At 49.8% G+C, this 12,682-nt stretch overlaps 1 protein-coding gene across 1 annotated transcript in view; it reads right to left on the reverse strand.

Annotated features, from left to right (window-relative positions):
• ITPKB (inositol-trisphosphate 3-kinase B) overlaps window positions 1–10,554 on the reverse strand; it is a 96,619-nt gene extending 86,065 nt beyond the window's left edge. Inside the window, exons 1-2 of the mRNA XM_061187356.1 lie at window positions 10,286–10,554; window positions 6,797–8,924 (exon numbers count right to left, since the gene is read on the reverse strand). Coding sequence (XP_061043339.1) covers window positions 6,797–8,710 — 1,914 coding nt within the window. The 5' untranslated portion in view covers window positions 8,711–8,924; window positions 10,286–10,554. The remainder of the gene's footprint in view (window positions 1–6,796; window positions 8,925–10,285) is intronic.
• Between the last annotated feature and the right edge of the window lie 2,128 nt (window positions 10,555–12,682).

The raw sequence follows: 12,682 nt of genomic DNA on the forward strand, positions 1-12,682 counted from the left end.
TCATTCCTCATCAGAGAAAGCCTGGAGGGCCCTGCCTTCCCGTAAGAAACATCAGAGTGGTCTTCCCTGCACACACACTCTGCGAGAAGGTGTCCTCACTGATCTTGTTCCCTGAGGCCTGTATTGGTCTTTGATCCCCAGCCCCATAACTGAACCAAAGGAAACTGCACTAGGAAACAGAGACAGAGGGTAAGACCAGCCTTCTTCTCAATGTTCCATGAAATACACTTCAGGAAGCTGTTGTGGTCCCACAATTGTGTGTGAATTCACGGGTAGCCTGTGAATACCCGTCTTTGAGAAATCAATTTCATGGCAGCCTTATTGGGTGAGGCAGAATCATCTTCCAGGATGGTACTGGGTGAAAGTGGCACCTCAACAAAATCCTAGAGTTGCTACCAAGAATTTCTTCCAAGGGACCCAACGAAATTTCCAGACAGATACTGCCTCACCAGTACTTAAGATGTCTCCTAATTCCACCTCCACTAACATTAATTGAGCCTGTACCATGTGCCAGGAGCCATTCGAGGCACTTTTAGAACACTGCATCCCTGAACTCTCATCCCCCACCCCGTGAGGTCATGTCTACTCTCTCCATTTTTCAGAGGGCTTGCAGGCCATGTGCAGACTGGGATTTCACCTAGGTCTCCTAAACCCCAGTCTGGCACCCCTACTCCTATGGCAGGAAGGTCACAGGAATAAGCAATGAGCCTGCCTTAATTGTTCCTTTTTTCCCTTTTTTTGTTCCTCCTCTCCCGGATGACTCGACAGTTCTTTTATGGGTAGATAATGCAGCACAGCTACTGTCTATCATTCATTCATTCATCCATTCCTTTAACAAACATTTTAAAAACACGTCCTATATTTAAAGCCAAGGTGGATCTCCCCAGGTGAGTAAGGAGTTTATCCACTAATGAAGTTTTTTAAGGGAAAAGAAAAATGTAAACATGACTGTATTGAATACGCTCTGGCCTCGCTTTCCTTACCTGTAAAATGTGGATATTAGAGAAAATAAGCTCTAAAGCCTCTCCCAGACTCAGATTTATATTATGATACTTATGTAGGTTATAGAAAAAAAATTGTTATTTTTTAAATTCTAAGAACAGAGGCCTAACTTCCTAATGAGATCATATTTATATCTATAGTGTCTTTTAGCCCAGGAGACCTGAATTGTCTTTAAAATAATAATACACCCCTGGAAAAATGAACGACCAGGTGTCTGGGGGAACCACAACGAGATAGTTCATGGCAGAATTACAGCAAGTCGAGTCTGACTACAGGATCATGGGACCAGGTTGGACCAGATTCTTCCAGACTCCCAGGGTGGCCTCCACAGTCTAGCAGACTGGACCCATCGGTCTGAGGGAATGCTACAATGCTGAGTGTTTCCATGTTGTTGAGGCCACCTGTAGTACCACAGTCCTTAGTTAACTAAGATAATAGTATGCAACCACAGGAGGGCACACAGTCTCAGGAGAACCGGACATACAAAATCCCAAATATCCCAATGAGACGATGGAGGTTGGCACTCTAACTGGCTTTTCATGTTACCAGAGAGTTCACGGTTGGGTTTGGTGTGATTTTGTAAACAATGAGCTCCCCAATTCATGAAAAATACATCATTCACAATGTCAATTCCACCCAGTCAGGAAAAAATCATTGCAAGGCACATTTGTCATGGGCTGGAGGGAACAATGTGTATAACCTACAATGCCAAGACCTCGTCTCTTATCAAAACTCATAGACCAGGACTTCCCTGATGGTCCAGTGAATAAGACTCTGCGCTCCCAATGCAGGGGCCGCAGGTTCGATCCCTGGTCATGGAACTAGATCCAGCATGCATGCTGCAACTAAGAGTTTGCATGCCGCAACTGAAGATCCCCAGTGCCGCAACTAAGACCCGGCGCAGCCTAAATAAATTTAAAATATGTATATATATAGACCCTCCCATGCTGACGGTGTGTCCACAACACAATTTAGAAGAGTTCGTGAGTTAATCCCGAATCACTGATTACCTGAAGTCTACGAAGTTTTTTCAACCAAGATATAAAATTCTTTCCATTAAATATTTTAAAATTCTGCCTTTAGACAACTAAGTTGAAACCTGACAAAATATAATAAGCCTAAACAATGTTATCAATGCTCCCAGGAATATAAATAAACTACAGAGAACTAATCTAATCTGTAACTACATTTAACTGGCATGTGCCAACAAAATCAGAAAAGTGGCTTGGTAGCAATTTGGCGCTAAAAACCAAAGTTCTGAAAATGCTTTCTGTAACACCTGAAATACATTTCTCTAAAAGCAGAAGCCGTCCAGTTTAATACGTTTTTTCTTGTTAAACCTAAAAGCCTGGTAAATCTTGAGCTGTGTTTCTGTGATGCCTAAACAACAATCTCCCTTTTTCTCTACACCCCACCTTTATTTGAAATGATTCAAGCTGGATGAATTACTTTTATCTTTGATAAAACGAGGTCTTTGAAGTGACGTTTTGGCTCTGCAGAGGCAAAGCCTCAGTTTCCAAACTTAACTATCTGAGGAGGCCGAAGCCCTCAGAGAACAATGCATTTTTCACTTGTCAGGTTAATGTGCTGGCATCCTACCAGCACGGCCTCTAATATCAGTCTAACCATTAACGAGAATCTTGGGTATTGTACTGATTTATTTTGATGATACTATTTCAATGTGAAATTACAAAGAACCATTCTTCCAGTTAAGAGAGATAAGAGGCAGATAATTAATGGATCTTAAGGAAAAGCACACAATTAAATGTGCCCAGTTTCGGCCTCAACTGCCCGAGGTCCACACCAAAGAAATCTTGTCACATTTCCGGACACCCTGATACGTACTTCACATACAGCAGGTTTTGAATCAAATGTCTGGAATTACATAGTCACAGAGAGTTAGAACTCTACAGGCCCCCATGAGCTCGTCCTCACACAGAATGCATATTTTAAAAGGAGGAATCTGAGCCAGAGCTGCAGCCCTTGGGTCCCTTTGCCCCTGAGTCTTGGTTTCCTCCTTCTTAAACAGATCAGGGTAACACCCAGAACCTCACATAAATGACTAGGGGTCCTCCCAGATCTGAAAGGTCCTGAAGCCTTTCCAGAAAGATCCTGGCTGCACACCTGAGGGGGAAGGGTGCCCCATCTTAAGAAAACAGCATATGCAACCCGAGCTCATAACCCCATAAATCTGGGCCTTCCATATTCTCTTCCAGATAAGAATTTCCCACTTAAAGGTACTTACCACTAGATTCATTTTTTTTTTTTTAAGTAAGTATCCCTCTAAGGCTTTTAAATTTTAATTGGGTTTACCCTCAAATAAAAATTTCACACTTTTAAAAACCACATAAAACCATTTTAAACTGCTCGAATTTTTTTACCATATATATTAGTTAGTTTTTTACTTTAAAAAAGGCAACAAAACTAGTCAACATACAAAAAAAGTAAAGGAAACAAAATTCCAATGGCCCTGAAAACATAGTAAGCACCAAGAAGGCAAGGATTTTGTATTATAGTTCCTTAAATGTCCCCCAGGTAACTAGACCAGCATTTTGTTTTGGTTTTTGTACACATGATTGATAGTACAATTTTGGAATAAATCAACAAAATCTATTTTTGGAAGATGCATGCTTATTTTAATTTAGCACTTTAAACCTGGTGTTTCAATGCCCCAGTTACTTTTAAATGGAATAACACAGGGAGGTCAAGAACTGTTGATTAATTTCTAGTTGTCTTAAAGAACAAGAGAGAACACCCTTCTTCCTCAGTGCAATTCGCTTCTGTTCAGATCTCAGAAAACCATAAATGTGAACACGCCTGAATTTAAGCCATTGAACGCAAAGCGTGTGATACAACTACTTCTGAGCAAATTTCAAGCGCCTGCTCCTTTAGAAACAGACACAGAGGAGCAAAAACTCGGAACACTCTATTTCAGAGACAGGCATATCTGAAGCCTGAGCTGTAGGAAAGGCCTGAAGCACTTTGCATACAGCTCCTACCCATGGACGCAAATGAGCAGAGGCGCTTCTCACCACATTCCCTTTCAGTAAAAAGGTCTCTGCTAATTTGCATAATCTAAATGGCTAAATAAGTTTCAGAGTGCATTTCCAAACAACCTGCTTGTCACTTTGTTTTTAACTACAGGGACATCTTCGAATTCCCCTACACTGGCGCTGGGACTTCTCACAGTGATAAGCAGGCAGGGAGGCCACACAGCAGGAGAGCTAACCCAGCAGCCAGGTTCCAGGCTTTGCAGGGCTGTCACCTCTGCCTGCGTACCACGTCACACACAATCATCCCTCCGCAGAAGCAAAGAACTGCCACACGAGGCATGGAAGGTCTAACTCTGCTCAAAGACACAGCAGCACAAAAAAAAGTGTTCTCAGTATGGGTCTGAAGGTCAGGGGTTGGTTGTGTGACCAGAAGGCTGAACGTGCAGTTTCCAACCTGTGTGTGTGAGTGGGCTGCTGGGAGTGTATGTGTGAGGGTGCGCACGGGTGAGGATGGGTGCCCCTGAGTGCAGTGCAGCAGTGTAGACAGAAGCAGCACAGTTTGAGGACAGGACCGAGTATGGATACTGTAGAGCCTCAAACAGCGCCCGCTGGGGTTTTATCTATAAAACACTGAACGGCCAAGCCAAAAGGCCCAGTCAATCAAGTTATCTGGCCTTCTGTAGACAAAATATCAATCTCAGCTAATCAAGTGATTTTTGACTCAAGGAGCAGATGTTTTGGTGTCACAGATAAGGCTCCACCGCAACAATCTGTACATGAAAAAGAAAACTGAGCTTATCGTGCAAGCACTCAACCAAAAGCTCAAAAGTCCCTAGGATCCCATAATTTCCAGTTGGTTACCCACCCTTCCCCCCACAGACACTCCCTATCAGCCGCACATGACCAGAGAGCAAGGCTGGCAGGGGCTTTTTCCCTGGCCCTTCTCTGTGGGTGTCTGAAACCTTGTTTAAAGAAGGGAGGTAGGCTGGACCACGGGCAGGCCTCGTTTCTACCTCTGGACCCGTTCGCTACCTTGACACCACTCAACCCTCTGGTTTCTTAGCTGGCATCCCTCTGGCAAATGAAAAAAAAAAATATTGTCATCTATCATTATTTATCTCCCCTTTAACTCACTTCCAGACAAGAGCCCTTTTCAAACATCGGGACACACAAAATACTTTGAGAGCCAGCCAATAGGAGCTGCTAATCCACCACTAGAAAGGGCAAATGGAAAGTTGGAGAACAAGTTAAAACAACTTGGCTATGCTGGCCACGCTCCAGGGTATAAAAAGCCAAAGGGAGGAGTGGAACAGAGGACCATCTCATAGATCTTTAATTGTGGGCAAGAAGGCAGAGAAACCTGAGCCATATCTTCAGTGAGAAGCATTTTCCACCTGCCCTTCACCACCATCCATCCCCTTCCAGGTGGACCATCCCTCCTCTAAAGGTGGTGTGCCCGTGCCAGATGCCCTGTGCTGGCCACAAAATGCCAGGCTGATTGGGGCCAGATTCTGCATACACATTTGCCTCCCCATCATCAGCAGAAAGCAGAGTCTCATGAAAAGAAATGCCTGGTCTACAAAGATTCAGACTGTGATTTCTGAAGTGGGAGTCTGACAGACACATGCTTTGGAGTCCAAAATAACTTATAGAGCAGCATGTAGAGTAGAAATACAAAGTTCTCAGTTGCTGTGGTTTAAGTTATTGAGGTACAGCAAATAGTACTTGATATTCAAGATTAAATCGGAAGACTACCTACTACAATAAAATGCAGACTTTCGCCCAAGGTAGCACAAGAACCCCTTACACACCGAACAAGGAAATTCCCCAGACTCTGGAAAAGCTAAGAGAAAGTCCAGACCTTTTCAGAAGCGCTAGCTTCAACTCTTACATCTTTCATACGATGCTCTGATCCTCCTAAGAGTGAAAACAGCCTAGGACTGAGATGAACTGTGTACAGAAATAAACCCCTGTCTACTGCCATAGCCAGAACGAGATGTCAGTGTGCTGAATCACAACAGATACACTTGAAAACGTACTTGAAATGTACCTGTACCAGCCAACGAGCATATCCATGACGAGGTATCTACCCTAGGGATATCACCCAGATGCAATTCAACCTAATGTAATATAATATTCTGTTATTAAAGAAACTATCTGCTTAGCTCAAAGCCTAGTTTTCATTTTAATTCATACATCAAACTGTATCTTCTGCTGGCCCCACAAATATTGCAATGTCCCGACAATTTACTGAGGCTAGGTGGTTGTTCACCCAGAAGACCGGCCACTGCCACATCTGCAGGTTTCAGGGCCCTGTTCCAGAATCACGTCACTCATTTTCCTGGCCTATTAGTAGAGCCTAAGTTAATTGGATGACATCCTTGTCAGTTCTCCTCCGCCTAAATGAATCACAGAATTAAGTGTTTCACCTGATCAGACAAAAGCTACACTCAGCAGCTCTGTTCGCTATCTTTGGAGATTCACCAGGAAGCTTTTGGTAACACTCATGAATATTATCTTCCCCAAAAATGAGTGGTGACCTGCCAGAGGTACCTTAAAAAATGTCTTTTAAGATGTACACGGAAATAACAACAGAAGTGACTCCGATTCGCTGTCCAAGCTACAAAGTGCACGGCCAGTGCCTAGGTACCTCCCCAGCAAACACACCTGGAGAGAATTATAAGTTGTGACTGCCCCAGGGCCCTGGTCAGAGTCTTTCTGACTCAGTAGAAGGTAAGAAAAAGGGACACATGGGTATGAAAGCAGCACAAGTTCCAGAAAAATCTCAGGGCAAGACCTACCACTCTGGGCTTCTGCTGGTCCAGGGTATGCAGGAAGGCAGAGTTGGGGTCCAGGCAGCGCTCGGGATCACTGGAGATGTCCTCCTCCGAGTCCTCATAGGAGGAGGAGAAGCCAGTGGAAGACGCAGAGGAAGAGGACAGTTTCCTCAGCGGCAGGCCGCCCCGAGGGCTTCCCTGCGCCTCCTCCAAGGCACCATCCTCCTGGGCACCCATGTCTGTAATGATGACAGCAGGGATATTGCTTCGGCTGCAGGCCTCTCCCCGGGAAGGCTTGTCCTTCTGATCTGGGGAGAGCTGCTCTGGGCTGGGGTGGGCATCTCTGCCCTGCGGCTGGCTTCCCCAAGTCCCCTCGGATTGCACCCCTGTGCCACACGTCCAGGCCAGACCCGCTTCTTCCATGGAGCCCAGCCAAACCCTGGAGCTCCCAGGCTGCACACCCACCCGGTCCCCAGGAAGGCACTGAGGTTCTTTCAGATCTTTTGCTTCCCAACAGGGCAAAGGCACCAGCATTCCGCCAGAGGGAATCCCCGCCTCCACCTCCCCGGGGCCTGGCTGTGCTGAGCTGCAGCCCCCAAGCAAGCCCAGCGTCGGAGACCCTTCATCCACTCTGTTGGAGCGCGGCCGTGCCTCCCTGGCCACTAGGGCCCCACTCTGGGTCCCCTCGGAGCCTACTGAGCCCCGGTCTCCGGGCTGCCTGAACCAGCTCGGGGCCTCAGAGGACTCCGCCGGACTTTGCGCGTTCACAGTCCTCTCCTCTGGCCTTTTGTCCGCTTCAGGCGCCCCGGAGCCCGGCATGCCACCGGGCAGATTTCCTCTCCCCACCTTCCCAGGGGGCTCTCCACTGCGAGGCCCGCCCCTCTCTGGGGCCGGACTTGTCTCACTGCCCAAAGACTGCCCCTGACTCTTGGCGAGGGCCTCCTGGGGGTGCACACCCCCAAGCTCGCGGGCCTTCTCAGACAGCTCAGTGAGGGCAGGGTCCTGTGGATGGTGTGGCCCAGTGGTTGTGGCTCTCGCTGCCACTTCTGTGGCCATCGTTAAGGTCACTCCGACCAGCCCCAACGAGGGAGCTTGGTAATTCTGAGTTCCCAAAGGAGGAGAAACCCTCTTGTCAACTTCCATAGCAATGGGTGAGCCACAGTGGGGTCCGGCCGGGACCGGCTTCCTCATTTTCACCGAAGCGCCTGGACCCTGAGCCGCTGATCCTGCCCGGGCAGCAGGGCCGGGGAAAGGTGCTACTCCCTCCTTGTCCTTCGAGAGGCGTTGGCTGGGCGTCCCTCCTCTTCTCCCGGACTCGGCCTCCGAAGTCTCCGGACATTGTTCCCCCCAGGACTTTGTCCTCCGCTCCTCACTCTGAGCCAGGACCCTTCCTGGGGGCTGACTGACGCTGCGGAAGGGGCACGGGGAGGGCGATCGAGCCCTGCCCAAACGCGGGCTGCGGGGCGCTTGAGTGGCGGAGCTCTGCGCCTGGATGTGCGCCTCGAACATGCCCACTTTCTGGTTCACCTGCACGTTCTGTAGCTCGCGCTGTAGGATTCGAAGCTTCCTTTTGGCCTCCTCCGGCCCCGGAGGGGAGAGGGTACCGGTGGTCACCACCTGCTGCCGGTCGCCTCTTAGGCGACCCGCCCAACTCGGGCTGCCCACGCTGCTGCCGCTGCCGCTGCTACTATTCAGCCTGCGCCGGCCACTCCGCCAGCCCGGGGGGCTCCCGGGCTCCTCCGGCGACAACGACTCGGCTGCGGGGAAGAGGAAAGAGGAGCCACTCCCGGGGCTGAAAACGCTGCCGGGGCTCAACACGGCCCTCCTCGGCGGCGGGGGCGTCTCGCTGCTGCTGGGCCGAGGGCCGCCGCCGCTCTTCACCTGGTTGGCGCTATTCATGATCACCAGGCTGTTGAGTGCATAGCAGTACATAGCCATAGTACTGGGTCCGCCGCGGTGCCGGCCGCCGCCGCTCCTGTTCCGGCTCCGCCGCCGGCGCCTCCTCCTCCCGCGGCTCTCGGCTCCCGGCTCAGCCCCAGAGGCCCGGCGGCCGCGGCTCCGCGCGCGGATGGGGTGGCATGGCCTGGGCGTTGGGCGGGGGGCAAGACCGCGGGCTCAGCCCCCGCCCAGAGTTCCGTAAACAACAGCGCCGCTGTGGAGACACAAGGAGAAAAGTCAGGACCCCAGAGAGTGGGGGCGGGGGACGGCTTGGGGGATTAGGACTGGGATTGGGATCCCCCAATCGGTCGGGGATCGGCGCCACTGGACATCTTATCTACAGGGACTGTGCGGCACGGCGAGGACACAAACCCCGGGGGCCCTCGGTCGCCAGCTAGGTTGTGGGTGTGTTTTCCGAGTGCGCTCCCACCCTTCGCCCCAGATTGTGATGCGCTTGAAGGTCCCTTCAAATTCCAAATTCTAAGAGTTGCCTCCAGAGCCGCGCGGACGGGCGGGGGACTGTACAACCACTTGATTCCTAAGCGGGCTATGTGCGGGGCGCGGCAGATTCCGAGCTCTCCGACAGTGAGGACACCCCTCCACCGTCTCTGGGTCCCCTCGGCTTTGCAAACACTGGTTACATCGGGTATAACGGGGCAGCTCCCCACCCCCGCCTTGGGCTTCAGGATCTCCTCGCTCCACTCTCTCTGGCCATCAAGGACCCACTCGGAGGGAACCTGAGCTGGACCTGCCTTCCCCGGCCGCTGCCTGAGCCCGGATCTAGGAAGACCCCTGCGTGCCTGCCTTTTACCTTCCTGACCCTGGCCTTGGTGCTGTGTCCCTCGGCCTACGACGGCCTGGGCGCGCGGCGGGGCCGCAGCCTAGGCATTTTTCAGCACTGGCTTTGTCGCCAGTCCCCAAACAAGTGTGTATTGTGAGTGTGGGTGCGTCTGCGCGCGCCCGGGGCCGAGGCGCTGCTCGTCCCCTGTACCGGAACCAATACACGTCGCCCCCCCCCACGCTGTCGCCCCCCGCGTAGGGGTGTGTGTGTGTGTGTGTGTGTGTGTGTGTACGCGCGCGGACAGCGAGTCCGCACTCCGCACACCCTGTGCCGGAGGACGCGGCTGCCTCTGCGGGCTCCGGGACCCTTGCCCACTCGGAAGGACTCCAGGGTGTGCATGGCTGCAGCCGGGCGGAAGCCCGGGCTCTGCAAACCTCCCGGGGCCCCGCTCTAAGCCCGGAGGCGGCGCGGCCGAGTGCAGGGCTTCTCCGCATCCTGGGCAGCCTCGCCCGGCGCCAAGCCGGCTGCCCGGCGGCCGGAGCCCGTGGACGCCTGCAGCGCGCCGAGGTAGGCGGCGGGGAGTCAGCGGCCCGGAAGGCGAGCACGGGAAACGCCGAAAACTCGCCTCTCCCTCCTCTCCACGCCACCCTCCCCAATCAAACCCCCTTGCCCATCTCCCCGGCCCACCTCTCTGCGCCTTTTCAGAACCCGGAACCCTCAGCTTCGCTCCAGAGCAGAGAGAGAGGGGAAAGAGGGTTCGGAGGCGAGAGCCATTAAAAAGCCGCCAAACTTACCTGCAATTGCTCAAGATTCCCGCGTCCTGTGCAGACTACATGGCCCGGGGACGCAGACCTCGAAGGAGAAAGATGGCTTTAAAAGTAAAAAAGCTCGGAAATGGTTTCCTCACTTCTTTTGGAAGACAAAAAAAAGGGGGAATGGGAAAAAAGAGGGAAAGCTCCTCGGCCGGGGCGGGAGATCCGGGCGGTGGCGACGCCGGCCGGCCCTGCACGCCCTTGTGGGCTGTGGAGATACTACCCCTGTCACTGTCTGCTCCCGGCTACTTCAGTGTTTGTTAAATGTGCGATTAAAAAAAAAAAAAAAAAGTTGGGGCGGGGGGGGGTTTGGGGTGGAGGAGGGAGGAGGGAGAAAGGCGGGGGCTTGGGGGAGGAAAGCAGGAAGGAAGTTGTGAGCCTGTCTGGGGTTGAACTCAGCGGAACAAGTTTTTCTTTTCTTCTTTTTTTTCTATTGCTTGGCAAGACCGAGGGAGGGAAACACTTTAAAAAAAAAAAAAAGTTTCCATTGTTAGCTAACAACCAAAAAAAAAAAAACCTTTTAACTTCTGCGGGTTAAAGATATACGATCCATTTTCCACACCCTCCAGCGAGCCTCGCTGACGGCTAGCTTTATGAAACTTTTTTTGAAAAATGTTTTTAATAAAGTTTGAGCGTGCATTTTAAGCAAAGCAAATCATGGGGACTTTTTTTAACATTTAAAACGGGCTAAAGCCTTATGTAAACGGTTTGTGTTCTTGTACACAAATATGCAAATTCGAAGAAGGTACTTTGTGGGCACCTCGTTGCAGAGTTGCAGATTTTAAATGCTTCACACTTGTATTTTGGAAGACTGGTTGGGCTGTGAGCTGCTGATGGTTTTGCAGTGCAATTGCTAGTTGTATAAACACGCCTTTGCACTGCACATTTTTCTATTACTAAATGCACACAGCAAATGTGACATTGGCATATTTTTGCACTCAATTCTCAAAGTTATTTTAAGAAAAATGATAGTCCTGGAACTAAGAAGGCCTGAGACCCCTTGCTCAGTCTCCTGCAGCTGGATGATTTTCAAGAGACTTTTCCCCCACCATCAGCAATTACTACTGGGCAGGGATCTTACCGCATTTAAGCTCTGGTGCTGCAAGTGTGTTTTCCATAATTCCCTAAATTCTACACTACAGAATTTAGTGGAAAGAGGGAAAACACAGCTGCCAGGCTCAGGAAATGTAAAACTCTAAAGCCTGAATCAGTCCTAATAGTCTTATTAGCTAAAATTTAGATGGAAATTTTGACTTTGCTTGTGGCAAACCCATCTCTTGCTTGTTTATGTAACAATACTCTTTAAGTGAGAAAAGCAGCCTGCTGCTGCATCAGAAAAAGACTCATGTTAAATCTGAAACTGAGATCTTCTAGCTAAGAAATCCCAGGAATGAGACACTTTTGAGTCCTACTTGTTTTTTTAACATGCCATGTTGAAAAGACTGAGCCTTGTTCCTCTCCCATCCCCAATGGGGCTAAATAAAAAGAGCCCAGAGTTTATTCAGGTGTTGACTCAGGATCTGGGCAGTTGCTAAGGCAGAGAAGCCAGCCCTACCCTTGCCCCTAATTCGCTTCCCCAGTGGCAAGACACAGGAGCTGCCAGTTCCCAGGAGACCCACTCCATGGAGCTTATTTCTATCATAGGAGATGCAAACACCCATGGCAGGTGTCATGGTGGAAACAACTGGAGGACCTAGCAGTGCATACAGTGAACACCGAATCTTAGCTTTCCAGCCTCTGGGAACTCTCACTGTCACCTCACAGCCAGACATCATTGGCATTCCGAAGAACTGAGAAATTCAGGCTTCCTGAATGTTCAATCAGCCTGAAGAGTTCTTGCTCAGAACGCAGCCAGCAACTGGTCAGGTGTGGCATGCTGAAGGGATTCCTGCCTTGGGCTGGCGGTAGAACTAAATGATAGTTCTACCAGTCTAAAATTCTAACTGTGCTACCAAGGACGGCAGGGATTAGGGAAAAGATGGAGCAAAAGCCATATCTGGAAGCCAGCATGGTTGGCTTGCATCTTGAAGCAGAATCTGGTAGCCTTCCATGATTTTAAATCAACAAAGAAAAAAAGTTATATAGCACTTATTATCCAGGCACTGTTCTAAGCACATTATAAATATTTACACATTTCAATCCTTATAACAACCGTATGAGATACTATTATTATCCCCATTTTATAGATGAAGAAATTAAAGCACAAAGTGGTAAGCAATTTGCCACATCTATTCAATATTGTACTGGAAGTCCTAGTCAGAGCAACTAGACAAGAAAAAGAAATAAAAGGCATCCAGATTGGAAAGGAAGAAGTAAAACTGTATTTATTGACAATATGATTGCCTATGTAGACTATTCTATGGAGTCTACAAAGAAGCT

Source organism: Eubalaena glacialis, chromosome 3 (assembly GCF_028564815.1).
Source record: "Eubalaena glacialis isolate mEubGla1 chromosome 3, mEubGla1.1.hap2.+ XY, whole genome shotgun sequence".
NCBI classification, from domain to species: Eukaryota; Metazoa; Chordata; class Mammalia; order Artiodactyla; family Balaenidae; genus Eubalaena; species Eubalaena glacialis.